Here is a 17,822-nt window from a genome sequence, read left to right as displayed (position 1 = left end):
ACCTAATTCATCAAAATGCGTATCAATTCCATTTCTCCCAGGCACAGAACAAACTAGTCTGGTTTTGAGGAAAGTGCTCCATTTATTCACAAGCATTCGCTGTCCTCCCATGTCATTCTGCATAAAAAGAAACAAACACTTATGGTAATTTAAATAACTCTAGAAGCACAAACATCTCCTCTGAATTAGTCTCTCGTATCTCTTAATGTCAAAAGCATGCATTTTCAGACCACGTGTCCATTACTAGTACAGTCCATCTGCTTTGGAGATGGTAAGATGCAAGCAAGATTGCACTGATGAAGTCCAGGCTTTATAAGACTTGTGGGTTTGTAAGAATTTTTAAATTCGGTATTGCATCCCTGCATAGATTAAAAATACAGCTGTTGTAAACCTTCTCTTTTTTGGTTAACTGGATGTAATGAGTACGCTAACAAAACTTAATTCTGCTTCAGGCACTCATTGCAAGGTTTAATGAACATTGTTGGAAACTGAAGCCCTGAACTTATACAGCTGGTACAGCTGGAAAAGTCTGAGGCAAGTGTCTATAAGATGTTCTAACAATTTAGCAATTTTTCAGCAACTTTAATTCCCACTTTACTATGGCTGACACTTTTTTGTTTTTCTTTTCTTTTCTCTTGGGTTTGTTAATAAAATGATGCTTTTAACTCAGCAGTCAGACTTCAACTTTAAATAGCATTCTCAGTAGCTATGGCCTGATACTGAGGTGGGTTGTGTAAGTGCATACTGAAGGTTCTGTAAGAGGCTTGCTAAATTCCTCTCACAACTTTATACTACTGAAATTAATGGATTTTCTCATCTTCACATTGACATCCTAAAAAAAAAAAAAAAAAAATCCATTTTCCTTGGAAAAGAAGATATATGCAGGATAGATGCCTCTGAGTTGTAAAACCTGTTACAACACAAATGAAAATGTAAAAGCTGATAAAAAGACCGGTTCTCAAATCACTAGCTAGCTCTTGACTTTTTATACTCATGAAATCAAATTTGAAGTGCAGCATACAGAGTGAAGGCTGTTAAGGTAATGTCGGGAGGATAAATCATTCAGAGTTTTGGACATGTGGAGGAGAAAGATCTGTGGGATTTTGGTCTAACCCTTGGCTAGAGATAAGACATTCGGATCAATATATTTCAGACTAGAGGGAGTTATCAAAATAATCTATTTTGACATATACCAGAACATAGGGCAAAGAATTTGGCTTCAGGCCTTGATGCCTTCTTGAATTCAGAAAGCCAACAGCCTATGAGAATGATAATGTCTTAGGCCCTATTTGGTACTCTGTATGCTCTGTTTTAAGTTATATATGGACACATTTAAAGATATTTTAACAAGTAGTATGTTGGTGGGCATATGTGACGTACAACATGGGTTGAAGGAACATTTTTTATCTTGTATCTTGTTCTTTGCCCATTAGTTTTAGGAAATTATCTTCCACAGTTAGGAAGGAACACAATTTATTTCAAAAATTAAGTTGGATGCTAAGAAATAAACTTCTCTTTTCTAGACAATTCAATCCTTTGTTCTAGTTTCCTTTTTATGCACATTCCTCCTTATAGGATGTTGAGAGGAAGAGGAATCATATATTAAATAAAAGCAATTAGCTATTATTTAGAAAACAGTCTATAGATGCATCAGAAAGATATTTGAAATTTACAGAATCCCAGAATGACAGAACCATGAATTTGGCAGGAACTTTTGGATATTTTTTAGTCCAACTAGCCTGCAAAATTGAGTCTTCTACAGAAAGTCACTCAGGGTCATAATCAGATGGATTTTGAATATCTCCAAGGACAGACGCTCCACAACCTCTCTGTGCAACCATTCTAATACAAGAAAAAAGTGATTTCTTATGGTCAGATAGAATATGGATATTTCAGTCAGTGCCCATTGCCTCTTGTCCTGTTGTACTGGCTACAAAAGGATATCTGGTTGGATAGCTGTCAACCCTGCATAAATGCTATTGAGTCAAGTCTGCTTCATGCTGACAGAGTAGAAAAGTGAGAGGAAGCATCAGAGAGAACTTGTGGCTGGGCTGGTCCTGTCAACAGAAGTATGAGGGGACATCAGTTAATGTCAGCTGTGAGAGATACAGAAGGACCTGCTGACAGTGTTAGGAACAATGGAGCCTTGGTTTGAATTGAGAATCTATAATGGTAAATGAGTCCTGTGGTGAACTGTTCTTATTGCTATCACATATCAACTCAAAGAGACATGGAATTGAATAATAGGGTCTCTGAACTTTATTTTCATCTCTCAAGGAGAATTTGTTTCAAGACTAAATTTTGGGCTATTTTTGAATTTTATAATATTTGAGGACATTGAGAAGCAGAGTTTTCAGTCAGGTCTATAATCTCCTGTACATTATCAGGTGCCATATTGCCTGGGAGACAAAGAAAAAAGAAAGGAGAATACTTTTTTTTTTTTTTTTTTTTTTTTTTTCCCTATTCAGCTGGGGTATCAGAAAAAGGTTCTCACCACACACACACGTCCCACTCTGGTGTAAATGGCATGAGTGCTTGTCTCAGCCTCTAATGCTTTTTCAGTAAAGAAGAAATACACTTTGTTATCGTCGTGGTCTTCATTGTCAGGAATCATGTATGAGCCAACAAACTTCGGTTCTTCGAAAGAAAACAAAATTAAATTCAGATAAAGTTCATTAAAACATTTTTTCTTTTTTTTTTTTTAAAATTTTCTTTTCAGTCCTTAAAATCAACTGGTAGCAAAGAAAAAAAGAAAATGGAAGAGTCAGGGACATGTCAGTTGGAGAGTTACCTGAGTGAAACAGGGTGGTAAAAATAGGAAAAAATCAAATTATTGGAATGTGGATACCTATAGGACATGTGGAATACATTAAAGTAAAACTATTTTTATCACTCTGATTCACAGGTCAATGTGTATGTATGTAAGAAAAAGATCTCTTTCCATTTTTTGTTCTCCAGGGCTTTTCTATTTGAGTTAGGCTAAAACCCGGCAATAATATTCACATAACAATCTCTGGTTCCATACAAATCATGCACAGGAATGCTAACTTCGGAAAAACAGCTAATTTAAGTTCAGCTAATAATTGTAATATAAACACATATCTTCATAGACAGAAGACACATTGTGTATTTTTTTGTCGTGAAATAAAATAAAAACCTTCTGAGATTTCCCTGCTTTCACATTTTGCTACAGAGTTGAAGCCTAAGTACTAACTTTGATGTGTGCTCCATAACTTTTAACCCCACATCATGGTAAGCTGTGAATGATTTAAACTCATAGAATCATTGCAAATTTTTTACTAACTCCTTAAATGAGAATGTAATAGTACATGTTAATTACACAGATGTAGTTCATGTAATTAGTACAATTTCTTAAGAAGCAGTTGGTAATATAAATATTTTCTAAGTTCTTGTTCCTTATGAAAAATAGCCACTGTTTTAAGATACGGATAGAGAATTTTTGCTTGCTAATTTTCTCACGTTTTCCAATATAGATTTAAATACGTCACAGATTTAAATGTCAAATATGGTGTAAATTAAAAACAAAGTTTGAGGCACAACACAGAGAATTCCATACTTAAAGGAATTGCAGCTTCCAGAGAGAAAAACAACTTTACTTCCATATTGAGACATTTATGTTGTTGTTACTGCATGTATAGCTGGTCTTAACACTGAGTTCAGCAAGGATCTAAGTATTGAGCTTACAGTGGATATCATAATATTCCAAACATGCTTTTATAAGATGAATTCAAGTATGATTTCAAATTCATGCAGGAAAAAAACACATAAACTTTTCTCTCTCTTCTGATTCCAGAGAAAACCTTCCTGACATTTGAGAGAAAAAATGTCCTTTCTAGCTATGTTCGTTGAAAAGATGAACCACCAGATGAACCACCATAAAATAAAATTATTGAATCTCCTTACCAAACGTTAGCTGCAGTTACGTCACTTCTAGGATGAATTATTGCAAAATTTTTGGAGTGAGAAAAATCCAGAGTCTGGCTCTTAATTGCAAAGCAATTTAAATTCTTTTGAATTCAATTACATTCCATGTTGAAAAGCATGAATTATTTTCTAAGTAAGTTCTCCAGCATAGGAATTTTCTCAGTGATTTTTCTTGTGCAATAATTTTTTATTTTTCATCTAAATAATCTGCTTTAATTTCTATTTCATTTAACTGTATGATCATTGCATTTTTATTATTTTATGTTGTTGCATAACACCTCTTTAGCACAGAATGTGGTGAAGATTCAGTTGTTTGATTGCAACATAAAGAGGAAATGACCTCGTATTGAAAAAAAGAGCAGCATGTTCTAATTAAAAATTCTAATCAATTAGAAATGTTTAAAATAGTATTTTAATCATATCTGGAGTCATGAAATAATATGGAACATCCAGAGTACACTTTTAAAAGTGAAAAATGGAGGATTTCGAAGTTTCAGTTCTTAAAGCTAATATGTAATCAGAATAAAGCTTTCAGTTTGTTAATTGTAGCAGAAGATTAATGAAAAATTTCATGGGAAAAAAGAAAAAAAAAGATATTCTAAAAATATTTATGTCCAATGAGATATACCCATGCAAGGACAATATCATTTAAGTTTCTGGATAAATAGAATTTCTCTAGTCATGCAAAGCACTACTGGTTCCATGTTCTTTCTTCTCCTATTTTCTGTACCTTTCAACAGGCGCTCACTATCTGGTTCTGTTCGGAGTTGTGCCATACGATTCATGGTGCGAAAGACAGCAGCATCTCTTCCCCAGTAGTCACTATAGAGACCAGTAAAAAGTTCACCACCTGTAGACCACATATAAAACAAATAAAAAACCAAGCAAACAAATGTGATAATTCTCTACTTTATAACGATATAATTTCCTTAAATACTGTGGACATTACATTATAAGCATGGCTCACTATTGTTTGCTCAAAAAGGGATGAGAAAGTGTCAGTAAGTTACATGCAATTTAAAGGTTTATAGTCATTGTTCCTATCAGCACTGTAGAGCTTACAGTTGAAACACTATGAGGTCAACAATTTTTAATTTTGTGACAAAAAGCAATGTCTTTGGAATAGATTTGCACAAAAAATGTGAAAGCATTAAAATGACAACCACATATAGAGCAATAACATCTGTAACATCAAGTGCCTAAACACAATTATCTCACTCTCAATTCAGTTAGTGCCTGGCCCTGAGATACCTACTCTTTATCAGAACCTAAGATTTCACCAGTGATGTGCCCCTGACCCATGGTTTGCTTCTGAGCACTTATAGATATGAATTTGTCTTGTTAATGAGGAGCAGAGTATTGCTCGGTCCCAGAACTAGATGCGGGGTATATGAGTATTTTAGAGACGGAGTTTTCTCCCTGGTTGGAGAGATAAGAAACTGCACCTGCCAGTTTAGAGTTCATTTCTATAAAGAAGCACAAGTTTTATTAGGCTGAGATGCTTTCCCTTTAGACTGCTGGATCTGTTCTACTTTACCTGGGATAGCTACATCTGGCTGTATTTTGCTGGATGAAATACTTAGGTGGTCAGAGGGCAAGTGAATGGATGGCTCTTAGAGGTCCCTTCCAACTCTAAGGATTCTATGATTCAATAATTCTGTGATTCTAAATAAGCCTATTTTTCTCTGGCCTAGCAATGACTTGTTTTCATATCTATAAGCCATTCACCAGAGTAGGGACAGGATCTGAGATCTGTACATCGGGTGGCAAATATTTGCTGGCAAAGTTATGAGAGCAGAACAGGGGCTGATTTTCAAAAGGGCATTTATGAATTACACAAGTGTAGTGAATTATTGTAAGATATATTGATTGCCAATAACTTGAAAATTTATATATCATTAGATATAAGCACTGAACACATATGCTCAGAAGTCTGGCCTATCACTATCTGAGTCAGATATAACAATATTTTTTTTCTATTCATGGGTGTGATTCCCTATAAACTAATCAAGCAGTAAGAGTAATTTACTTCATACCCGTTTGGAATTAGAATATAAATTTCTTAGGCCTAAATTAAAAAGCTGAAAATGTTGGTCAGTAGGTGGCATCCTTATGTCAGAAAACAACGCAGCAGGAATTACCCTGCACGAGAAGGAAATTAGTTATTGCCAGTTCTTGGCTTATCTGAGTGGAGATTTCAGTGGCGCAGTTTCCTACTCCTTAAGCAAAACAAATGACTCGTCATTTCAAATAACATTTGCTGGCATTTGTAAACGATTGCAGCAAAAGCAAGAATGTTGCTTGTTGGTCTCCCTCAGTGTGTGAAATTTGTTTATTTTAAGAGATATATATGAATTTAATGGTATAATAACTCTAAATAATTATTCTGAACAGTTTAGAGTAGTTTGGCAGCTGGGGCTGGTTCAGAGACCTCTGCTGAGCATAGTTTTCCCCTAGGCTTCGCTTTATGAAGAATGGATATTATCTTGTAAAATACACGGTGGTAATTCAGTGTAAAATATTGCCAAGTGAAATTAAAAGTAAGTATAAATTATAGCACCAGTAGAACTAATGGAAAGCTTTACTTAAAAAAACGACAACAACAACAAAAACACAGAGGTGCTTAAACAGAAGGACACACCAGTATCTGAATAATGTTCCAAGCAAATGTTAGAATCCTAATTAATGAATTACATTAGTCATAAATTCCTCTCTAAGAATTCGACTATATAATTTTTGTTTTCTTCTTGTTCAGTTTTTTTGGTAAATTATGTTGATGTATAATAAAAATGAGCCTGTTGTCTTTTCAACACAGTAGGATAATGGGGAAAGTGCATTCATGCAGGCTAGATAATTCTTCACATTTTGCTAGTGATCAGTACTAATTAGCAGCTATACAAAAGATCAGATGGGGAGGCTATTCAATCTATTTGACATAGGTATAATGTATCTGTATACATAATTATCTGCTGGTATGTCACCCCACCTTATACTGGGCAAGTTATCACTGATTTTACCTTTGAGATTCCAGGAGAAATAAACTGAAATCTTGGATGGATTTTGTTTCACGGAAGATAATTTACAGATACAGACATTAAATCTGACTTTTTATAATGAAGTATTTCTAAGTTAAACATAAGTAACAAGAGTGAAAAGAAGGCCTAGAGAGAGAGATGAACAATGTGGCACAAGTGTATTAAGCATAATTCTGAGATCTCACACTTTTTACATTAAGCGGATCTTCTCTTTTTCTGTTCAATAGCTCTCTGCCCATGACTTTTAAGTGAATGCTGTGAATCTTGAACAGTTAGGTTTTTAAAAGCGCTGACTATTTCTAGTTTTAGAGACAAGTTGAGGTTGTGTTTTGAAAAATCTTAGCACTATTTCTATTTTTTTCTCCTCTGTTGGTACTACATATCAGCTCACATCTATCTTAGTTGCAAAGTTTATAGTGCTGCAGATCACTGTTAAGCCAGTGTCTTCCAGGAAAAATCAACTGCAAATTGAGTGATTTCACAGACCATCACCATTCTTCCTCTTTTCCAGAAAAATTATAGCATCAGTGAGGAATTACGTGTACACATACTTGACAAATTAATGGCTACAGTTAAGTTTAACGCATTCTGGTTACACCTGATGAAACAAGAATTAAGACTTTCTTTTTTTTGCCTTATTTAAACAAATAAAAATCTCATATCTCTCAAAACCAAACTGAAAATCACACATATACACACAAAAGTAGTTTTAGCTCAAGTGATATAGTAGCAGTATCGTGTCCAGATGTGGAGTCCTCAGTACAGGAGAGAAATGGACCTGTTGAAGCATGCCCAGAGGAGGGCCACAAAAATAATCCAAGGGATGGAACACCTCTCCTACGAGGACAGGCTGAGAGAGATAGGGATTAGATGGGACTAGATAACATTTAAAGGCCCCTTCCAACTCCAAGGATTCTATGATTCTATGATATGTACACACTTTTAAACACTTTTATTTTGTTTCAAGCAAGTAAATACATCAAAATTCTGCAGGGTTTGTTTACAAGGCACCTGTATTTTTTCCATGTTCTTGGATTAAAGAATAAAGCCCATTTTTGTTCAATCAAACCCAATTTTTATCTGAAGCCTAGAATTCCTGGATAACAACCCTTGAATAGACTGATGCCTAAGATATCAGAAACTACAGAAAATGTTGATAAAATGTCAAAGATCATGTAATAGTCTGTGAGCTACACTTCAGTTAAATTATTTTTTCCCCTACTTTTTGTTGCTTAATTAATTATTGGAATGTTGCAGTTATACACCATAGCCATATGCAACAGAATCACAGAATCCTTAGAGTTGGAAGGAACCCTCAAAAGTCATCTAGTCCAGCGCCCCTGCAATGAACAGGGAAGGGACATAAACAGCTAGATCAGGTTGCCCAGGGCCGGATCTAGCTGTGCCTTAAAAGTCCCTAGGGACTAGGGGCATCCACCACATCTCTGGACAACCTGTTCCAGTGCCTCACCATCCTTACTGTAAAAGATTTTTTCCTTACATCCAACCTAAATCTACTCTGTTTGAGCTTGAAGCCATTTCCACTTATTCTGTCATCACAGACCTTGCTAAAGAGTCTGTCCCTTTCTTTCTCTAGCTCCCCTTCAGATACTGAAAATCCTCTCTCGGGTCACTTCACAGCCTTTTCTCACAGCCCTGCTCTCTCAGCCTGTACTCGTAGGAGAGGTGTTCTATTCCATGGATCATTTTTGTGGCCCTCCTCTGTACATGTTTCAAAAGGTCCATGTCTCTCCTGTATTGAGGACTCCCCATCCTGACACAGTACTCCAGGTGAGGCCTCACCAGCACAGAGCAGAGGGGCAGGATCACCTTCCTCACCGTGCTGGCCATGTTTCTTCTGATGCAGCCCAGGATACGGTTGGCTTTCTGAGCTGCCAGGCTCATTTACAGCTGGCTCATTTACAGCTTCCTATCCACCAGTATCCCCCATTTTTTTTTTTTTTTTTTTTTTTTTTTAGCAGAGCTGCGCTTAACCCTTTCATCCCCCAATTTATATTCCTAAAGGGGGTTTCTTCGGCCCAAGCTGGTCTAGGTCAGTGAATTCGAGGTATATGTGCAATCATAAAAAAATATAATTATTTAAAGATGCATCAAATTAATACACAGGACTTATATATAAACATACATATACACGTAAAGCATTAAGAGTCGTATCTCTTTTCACTGGTTTTAGGTCTACTTATACTTACCTGTTTTTAATCCACATAAAATGGCTTTCGTAACATGTGAATTTAAAGAATATACAAGGCCAAGAGTCTGATTTTGTTCTTGTGTCTGTTAACTGCACTAACTATATAAGGAATAAAGCTACTTTGATCTGAAAATATTATGGATTAAGTACTTTTTTATTTTATTCTCACTGTAATGTCCATACTACATCCTATACAGGGATATGTTCATACTACATCCATCTTACCTTTGGCTCCTATTACTAACAAAGAACTAGTATTTATTGTTTTTAATGTGATGGCTCTATAGCCCATGAACTTCAGCCACTGTTGGAGTTTCTATTTAACAGAAGTTCTCAAACTGTAAGGTAATTTTGAAGTTTTATGTGCTCTATCTATTACCATTAGTTTTACCGGACTAAGAGACATAGATTTTTAGCAAATTTTATTTTTCACTATAGACGACCACAAAATCAAAATAAATAAGCAGTTACTTATCCAATAAATTTTCTGACTATATTTACTTTTTCTGTCACTCAACTTTTGTCTTCTGTTCTGAGATAAACTGCTTTATTTTTAGTGCACTGTCTAAAGTAAATTAAAATACACAAGACATTAAACTGCCCTAGGACTGCAAATAACAGAAACTATTGGAATGGATTTCCTGGATGGAAGGTTTATCATCACTTACTTGTGAAAAATTTGAGGTAGCAAAATATAGGCATAAGCTAATTTCTCAGCTTTCAAGAGGTAGTGTGATCTAAGTTAATCAGTGTGTGTGATCAGATATCAAACAGAGTTATAGCTATTGAAAACAGATGGTAGAGTTCACTACAAATAATTTTATTTTCTTTTTAATATGTAGTTCACCTAAATGTGCACCTATCTAACATCTGTTTTGTTTCCTGATGGTGACAATAAATTGTTAAAAGTTAATTGTTCATAAATTGGGAAATTCATTACAAGCTACTTTACGATTGGGTCAGATGACACATAATAAAGCTTAAAAAAACGTGGATATAGTTTTAAAGTCCTGAACTACTGTTTACTTGAAGTGAGGATTTTAACTGAAGTGTTGAGATAGATAAATGAAGAGACACAGCACAATATAGTCTCTTTGCTAATAAGTTAATTTAGCTAAATCTGTTTCTAATAAGGGATGGTGCAAATGATCTTTAAAGCTGAAGAACTTTCAAACTTTTATCAGAAGTAGATAAAGTTTCTTTGTTAGCCTAATCCTCACTGTTAATCAGTAGCTACACAGGTATAAATTGCTGTGTCAATGCAAGTTAGAGCTGTTTCTTACAGAGGTTGAAATAGGTTTTGGATTGTTTTTATGAAGAAAGAGAAGCTGGAATATGAAAGGCTTTGGTAAAAGTTTTGCTTAATTTTTTTTCAAGGACTTGCACACAACTGAGCCTGAAAGGAACAGTGAAGGCATCTTTGAAAACAACCTCCAAAGAAAAAATATTTCATACCAACTAAATGAAGTTTTCATGTCCAAGAAAACTGGAGGGTATGAAAAAGAAGAGAATATCCAAGTGTTGGATGGAGGACTGGAAGACCAGTCCTGAGGAGTGCATGGTGCAGTTGACATGTCCTGCCATGGGGTCACAGCCACCATCAGCTGGTACAAGAATTGGGATGAAGGAAGGAGCATCCCTTTCTTTAGAGCGCATTTGGCATTAGAAACATCAGTCTAAGTTTTCAAAAATCAATTAAAAGATTCTTTAATTAAACATGTTTGCATTTCTATCTTTGACCATTTTCAAATGGATATGTACAGAGGTAAAGGACATACAGACTGTAATTTAAGAAGCAGCGTTAATTCTATTTATTCTGTAAGCTGTATGTTTCTGGTTATTAGAATACAGTAGGATACATGGAAATAACTTCCTTAGGATGTTTTTCTTAACTATTGGGAATATCTAATTCCAATAGAATTATAGATATAAAAACCATGTCAAAGAATGTTGCTTTGTTTTTAAAACACTATAATTACTTGAAATAAAATAATTTCCATTGGATCAAGGAAGCCTCTAAATAGTTTTCTCAGGTCCTATTAGTCTTTGTGAAGTGGTAAAAGTTTGTCTGTTTTTTGGATATGTATCACTGATGTGATAAAAATATATTATTTTCCCATGTTAAACTTGCATATTACAGAACACTTTGTGAGACTGATCTTCTAAGTCTTTGACTGGATGTTCAAAACAGATCACCGTTTACAAAAGAAAGGCTTTTTTCGTGAATTACTCTTTAGATAAAACCATGAAGATCCGTAGGACCTCCCATAATCCAGGCACAGTAATGAATAGACCAGAAGCACAACAACTAATCACTAGTCTTGAAATGCTCAGTGGGACAATCTGGCTTCCATTTGAGCAAATAAAATTCACATTGATCTCACAGTAGGAACATGGTCAGGTTAATTTATTTACTTAGTTATGTCTCAGTTAAGATTGAGAAGGACTTCCAAGATCATGAGGTTTCAGGCCTACAGCAAATTCCATGGGATAAGCCCTTGTACTCAGGCTGAGCTAAGACTGGAATCTGTTAAAAACTATAGAAACAATTTGGAAATAAGAGTGGAAGAAAGGCGTAACAGTTGTACGTAATGGATTTTGGAAGGTCAGATAAAATACAATCTAATTTTTCCCTGATTCTTTCACGACTTCCTAAGCCAACAACCCAAGAATTTGAGCTGTAATGTTTGATAATGGGAATGAACAATATTTTGATGAATTGCAGCAATCTGAGAGATTTGGCATCACTGGTAAATATTCTAATTTGTTGTTTTAAACGAAAAAATAAACCTAGCTTAGAAAAATATGTGTTTGTCACTCATGACCAGTACCTCCTCAGCACCATGGGTGATTTGTAATAATTCAGTTAATGATTAAAAACTTTAGCTGTCTAAAGTTCCAACTCTTATATTTTAAATGAAATGTAAAAATCAGTCCCTCCCTTTTTGTAACCTTGAAAAACTTAAAATTTATTTGATCCTTAGCCTCTCTTTTCTAGCTCTTTCTTTCAATTACTATTCTTTTTGAATGCTCAGTTTTCATTTTATTTGTATTTCCTGAAAATATAAAGCCACTGTGTTACTCTCTAAGTGTATCAAAATTCCACCTTTTACCTGCTGTTCCAGTGTGTTTTTAGCCAATGTACAATAATATTGCCATGTTTGCTTCATCTCACAAAATGTTCTCAGGAACAAATTACAAAGGGAAAAAAAAAACCACATGGTTTACTGAACTACAACTTCAAAGTTCACAGCCCTACAGTGATAAACTTTCCAGCAAAGCAATGAGGAACACTAGCTCAGCACAGATATCTGCCACTGCAGGAAATACACTGAATTCTGTTGTTATAATTGTTGATTATATGATCAATAGAAAATCACTTGTTTTCTTAGAAGACAGCACAGAAAAAAATTGTTTCAAATTCAAAAATGCTATACATTATATAAACAATAAGTGCCTTTTAAAAAATAAATAAATAAATGAAAAAAATTAACATTTACAAGATTATTCAGATTACATCCCAAAAGGTGAAAATCAGTAAGCTTTGCATATTTATCTCAGTGATGTATAAGGCTAAGCTAGGCATATTGCTTTGCTTTGAAATAAAGTAGGAAATTATTTCTAAAATTATACAATTACTTTTTCAACATCACACATGCCATTTAACCTCTACTAACTCCACTGAAACATTCTTGCTGGAATGAACGCTGCCTGATATGTAACACAGCAGCACTGTGAGGATTAAGTGTGATGTGGAAAGCAGAGAAAGACTGACAACACCTTGGCATGCTGAAGAAAGATACTCAAAACGATAGATTGACATGACCATGAAGCTTGTGACATAAAGATCATTACCAATTAAGATGGAAGTGAAGGAAGAAGTAGGGTCAAAAGGGCACCTGCCTCGTCCTCTCTCAAATTTGTGCGATTCCAGTTGAAACAGATGATCCTTTAAAAAAAAAAAAATCATAGAAAACAGTGTAAGCCCTACAGGCAAATAAAAAAGTCCTCAGAGACCAACTTTAAGTTTGTTATATCTTTGTTCTGAATTGAATTCATTAGGGAGAAAATGCAATTACTGTTGTTCACTGATATACTCATAAAAATTATCCGAGTTTCTACAAATCACTGCTGTGTGTGCACTGTCCCAAAAGAATCGTTTAAATATGCAGTAAAACTGTACTTCTTTCATGTCTATGGGAGCTGAATATATCTCTGTCTTTCCCCCAAATTATCTACACTTCAGATAGGAATCTAGCCATGGAATGTATTTTCCCACTTTAAACATTTTTTCCAATGGTTGTTAAAATATATCATGCTGTGTTATCTTCTGTTTTTAGCTTTTACATGTTTACCTATCTTCTTCCTAAAAGTATGCTTAGAAATGTTATAGTTTACATAGCAGATGCAACTTCTGCAGAATATAGGCATGAAAAAAACATAGGCAGCTTTGTTAAATTTTGTTTATAAGTCATTACAGGCAGATAAATAATTTGCAATTCAGATTTTCATTTGGATTGCTGCCTTTCTCTCACCTTTTTTAAAAGAACCCAACAAATATTGTCTGAATAAATTATCAAGTGAGAGTACTTTTCAAAAGATTTATATATTAACCCCCCCCCAAAAAAAAACAAAACAAAACAACAACAAAACAGAAAACACAATCCATATAACAAAATGCAGAGATTTGTGAAGAATAAAAGGGGGAATAGAAAGAATGCTCACCTAGGAAGTCTCCACAAGCCACACAGACATAGAATCATAGAATTGCTCAAGTTGGAAAAGACATTACAGATCACCAAGTCCAGCTACAACCTAACCATACTACCCTAATTCTAATGACCCTCCTCTAAATCATGTCCTTGAGCTCCATATCCAAACAGTTTTCAAACACATCCAGGGATGGTGACTCAACCACCTCAGTGGGGAGCCTATTCCAGTGCTCGACCAACTTTTCTGTAAAGAAGTTTTTCCTGATATCACTCTCCCCCCCCACCCCGCACGTCCTGCGCTACTTGAGGGCATTTCCCCTTATCCTGCCACCTGTCACCAATGGGAAAAGACCAACCCCACTCTCACTGTAAGCACCTTTCAGGAACTGGAAGAGAGCAATAAGATCTCCCCTCAGCCTCCATTTCCCCAGACTAAACAGCCTCAGTTCCTTTAGTTACTCCTCATAGGACATATTCTCCAAGCCCTTCACAAGCCTTGCTGCCCTTCTTTGGATCTGCTCCAGCACCTCAATGTCCCTTCTGAATTGAGGTGCCCAAAACTGAATGCAGTACTCGAGGTGAGGTCTCACCAGTGCCGAGTACAAGGGCAGGATGACTTCCCTAGTCCTGCTCACCACACCATTCCTTATACAAGCCAGGATGCCACTGACTTTCTTGGCCACCTGGGCACTCTGCTAGCTCATATCCAATTGACTATCTATCAGTACACCAACATCAACTGTGTGACTGAGAAACTGCAGTAGTCTAGCAGTTTCAGTTTGATGTAAGAGTTTTATTCAAAAGACTAATGAAATACAGAATTTTATCAAAATATTAGATACATTCAATCTATGTATTCAGCAAACTATCCTCAAATTCATGTTATTCATATACTTTAGCAATTGTTTTGTAAGGATGTTTTGTAAGGCGTAAAATTATTTCTGACAGTGCTCCCAGATCCCCTGGAATTGAGAGGTGAATGTGCCTGGACCTCTTCCTTACAGCAGACATGCCAAAACAGGTCCAGGAGGCTATTTTATGATAAAAGTCATGTTTTATTAGATTGCAAATTAGTACAGCTCAGTGTATCCCAAGGAAATATCTCAATATATCTCAGTACATGTACACTGGAGAAAACAGAAATAAGCAGAAGTTATAAGCAATTTCTTTCCTTTTCTGCTGTGTCCTGATGGCCCTTGCATAATTATTTATATGTCCTTTTAGTCCTTATTTCCAGTAGCCAGAAATATGTACTTTTGGGAGGTACTGAAACCTGAGTATGTCTACTCTTTCTAATTTCTTGTACTTCTCTCCATCTAGACCATTCTCTTCTGTCCACCCATCCCACTGTACATCCTAGAAATCTCTTCCTCTCAGCACCTTCAGGTGCAATTGCCCACAGAGTAAAACTAATACTACTTTCTGATTAAGCACTCCACTCATGGCAGCTATGCTCTCCTGAAACCCTCCTGAAAGAAACATGCAATATGCACAGTGAGCAAAGATGCAGAAAGAGTGATCATTGCAAATGATAGAAAGCTGTTAAGATGGCTAGGATTAAAAAAAAAAAAAAAAAAAAAAAAGATCATATGTACAGGGCAAGTTGTATAGAATTTGGCATCCACACATTGATGATTAATGGAATATCTGAACGCATTTCATCTAAAGGAATATATTCTTGATTTTTCACAAGCCCCTTCCCTTTAAAGCACTTCTTTATTTACTTCTTAGATCACAAATGAGCCAAGCTGTTGTATCTATCTTTCATTCCCATCTATCTAAACAATAAGTGGCATTTCCCTGGGACTTCTGGTGAAAAAGAAAGAATTCCATTAGTTGGGTAGAAATGAGATGCAACCCAGAATACTGGAAAGTAAACCTGTTTCATATCTACTTGAAGTGAAAAAGCCACCCCCAAGATAAAGACAATAAGAAACCACCCTCGAAGTAATGAGTCCATTAAAGTCCAATAAAGCCCATGAATTAACCAGGCACTCTCAATCTCACCTCCTCAGAAGCTCCTGTGTTAGCCAAATCCTGGCACATTACCTACAGTAGGGCCTGATGTTGTAGCTGATGTAGCAGAAAATGAAGTAGTATTTTTTTCAGTATATAATTCTGAGTAGATACTGGTGTTGCAAGAATACTATTTTTTGCTGTATCAGCTACAATTGCACAGTAACCATTCCCATTCTGCATTTAGACAAATGTCAAACAGTGAAGAAATATTTCTGTGTGTGTGGAAATCTCAACCTCATTCCATGATTTTCAAACATTGCATATCAGTTATTTCTTTAAATCTAAATACTGTAATATTTTGGGTCAACAGTAGAAAAAGAATAGCAAGGAGAAAGTAGGAATAGAAACAAAAACCTTCTGAAAGTACAAAAATGGACCAGGAAGTCATACTTGTAGTAAAATACTATGTAAAGTAAATGTTCTAAGAAGTTTTGAATGTGTGATGCTATTTATTCTCCAATCACATATAAAAAAATTGTGAAAAAACTTACCTTCTGGAACCTTGACTAAAGTAATTGCTAATGAATTTTGTCAATAAAGAAAAAAGATATTTCTAGATTGCAAGATGTAGAAGTAAGGGGGGGGTAAGTAGCATTCCCCGGCCAAAACAGTTTCAAATTAAAAAAGTTTTGTAGACTTAATGCTTTTCATTTTTTTTTTTCCCACCGAAAAAAAAAAAGAAAAAAAAGAAAAAGAAAAATGGAATAACCAATCAAAGGAAAAATGAAAAATATTGTAGCCGATTAAAGCAAAACATGCTCAAGTATCGAATATTATCAAGTGATCAAATATGGAAACAAAAATACTGGCAAAAGTTGTGTTATCTATATTTATACTTTAAGGTTTATATTTCTTCCTTTATAGAGAACGATAAGATAAATTCCTTGTTGAAGGGCAATAGATGATCTCAGCTTATTATTACGAACTATATTTCCTATTCAGATCTCCCTACGTTAAAACTCCAGTGATTCTCAGACCAGGGAATCTTGGCCCAGTATGGGAGTCTTCCAGAAGATGTGGAAGGATTTTTAGTAACTGTACACCAAAGTTCTGTATGTCAATAAAAAGCTGCTAAGTGTAGCTAACCATTCCCCTGAGAATCAGAACAAAATCAGTGGTGAAGACAAAGATGTTTCTTTTAACATTTATAGCACTTATGTATCTAATGCAGTCAACTTTATAACCACGGAATGAAAACATTAGACAGTATGCATGGTGTCCTTTTACTATCTATATTTTAATATGTGGAATTTCTGAATGAGGATTGTAGCTTAAATATATAAAGCCTTGCCAGCAGTGAAAGTAGCTGAAAATCTGGATTTCAACTTAACTTGAAGAAGTTTCTAAGTGGATCTCATTTGTCTCAGTACAGGATGCACATTTCATAAAAGCTTGCAGATGCATGAAACTATTTGAAAAGTCATTGTTAAATGTAATTGGTGACTCCTCCAAGAGACATTTTCCACCTTCATCATTTAGAACAGCATACCAAATATTCCATGGTGGCAGTAAATTATCCCCATCACTGGAACAAGTAACTGAAGATCAGGTGTTAAATGTGTCAGCTTCCACAGAACGCCAATTTAAGTGAAATAAGCGTTACACATTAATAATCAGCTTTGAAGGCTAATACCATAATTCTAAGTCTCTTTGCTGTTTGTGACATGGCAGTCCTTTTAGAAATGTCACAAGAAAACTGACAGTTTCATCAAAGGTTACCCAACACAGCAATCCAACTTAGGCAATTTATTTTATGGGTACTTATCAGTAGTTATAATAAAATTAATGCAAACAAACAAACAAACAAAAATCCACAAAAAAACAACAAACAACAAACAAACAAAAAAAGAAGCCTATGTGGCAGTGGAGGTAAAATTACAAATTTCTACATCTAGTTTG

At 35.2% G+C, this 17,822-nt stretch overlaps 1 protein-coding gene across 1 annotated transcript in view; it reads right to left on the bottom strand.

The window, feature by feature from the left end:
- The window catches only part of SEMA3E (semaphorin 3E), a 127,824-nt gene that overhangs the window by 21,018 nt on the left and 88,984 nt on the right, over positions 1–17,822 (bottom strand). Inside the window, exons 5-8 of the mRNA XM_042872579.1 lie at positions 13,048–13,141; positions 4,676–4,795; positions 2,495–2,637; positions 3–117 (exon numbers count right to left, since the gene is read on the bottom strand). Coding sequence (XP_042728513.1) covers positions 3–117; positions 2,495–2,637; positions 4,676–4,795; positions 13,048–13,141 — 472 coding nt within the window. The remainder of the gene's footprint in view (positions 1–2; positions 118–2,494; positions 2,638–4,675; positions 4,796–13,047; positions 13,142–17,822) is intronic.

The sequence above is a fragment of the Lagopus leucura genome, unplaced genomic scaffold (genome assembly GCF_019238085.1).
Source record: "Lagopus leucura isolate 7727_CA_CO unplaced genomic scaffold, USGS_WTPT01 Super-Scaffold_100008, whole genome shotgun sequence".
Taxonomy (NCBI): domain Eukaryota; kingdom Metazoa; phylum Chordata; class Aves; order Galliformes; family Phasianidae; genus Lagopus; species Lagopus leucura.
Note: the sequence above shows the minus strand (reverse complement) of the source record. Positions and strands in the feature narration are given on the sequence as shown.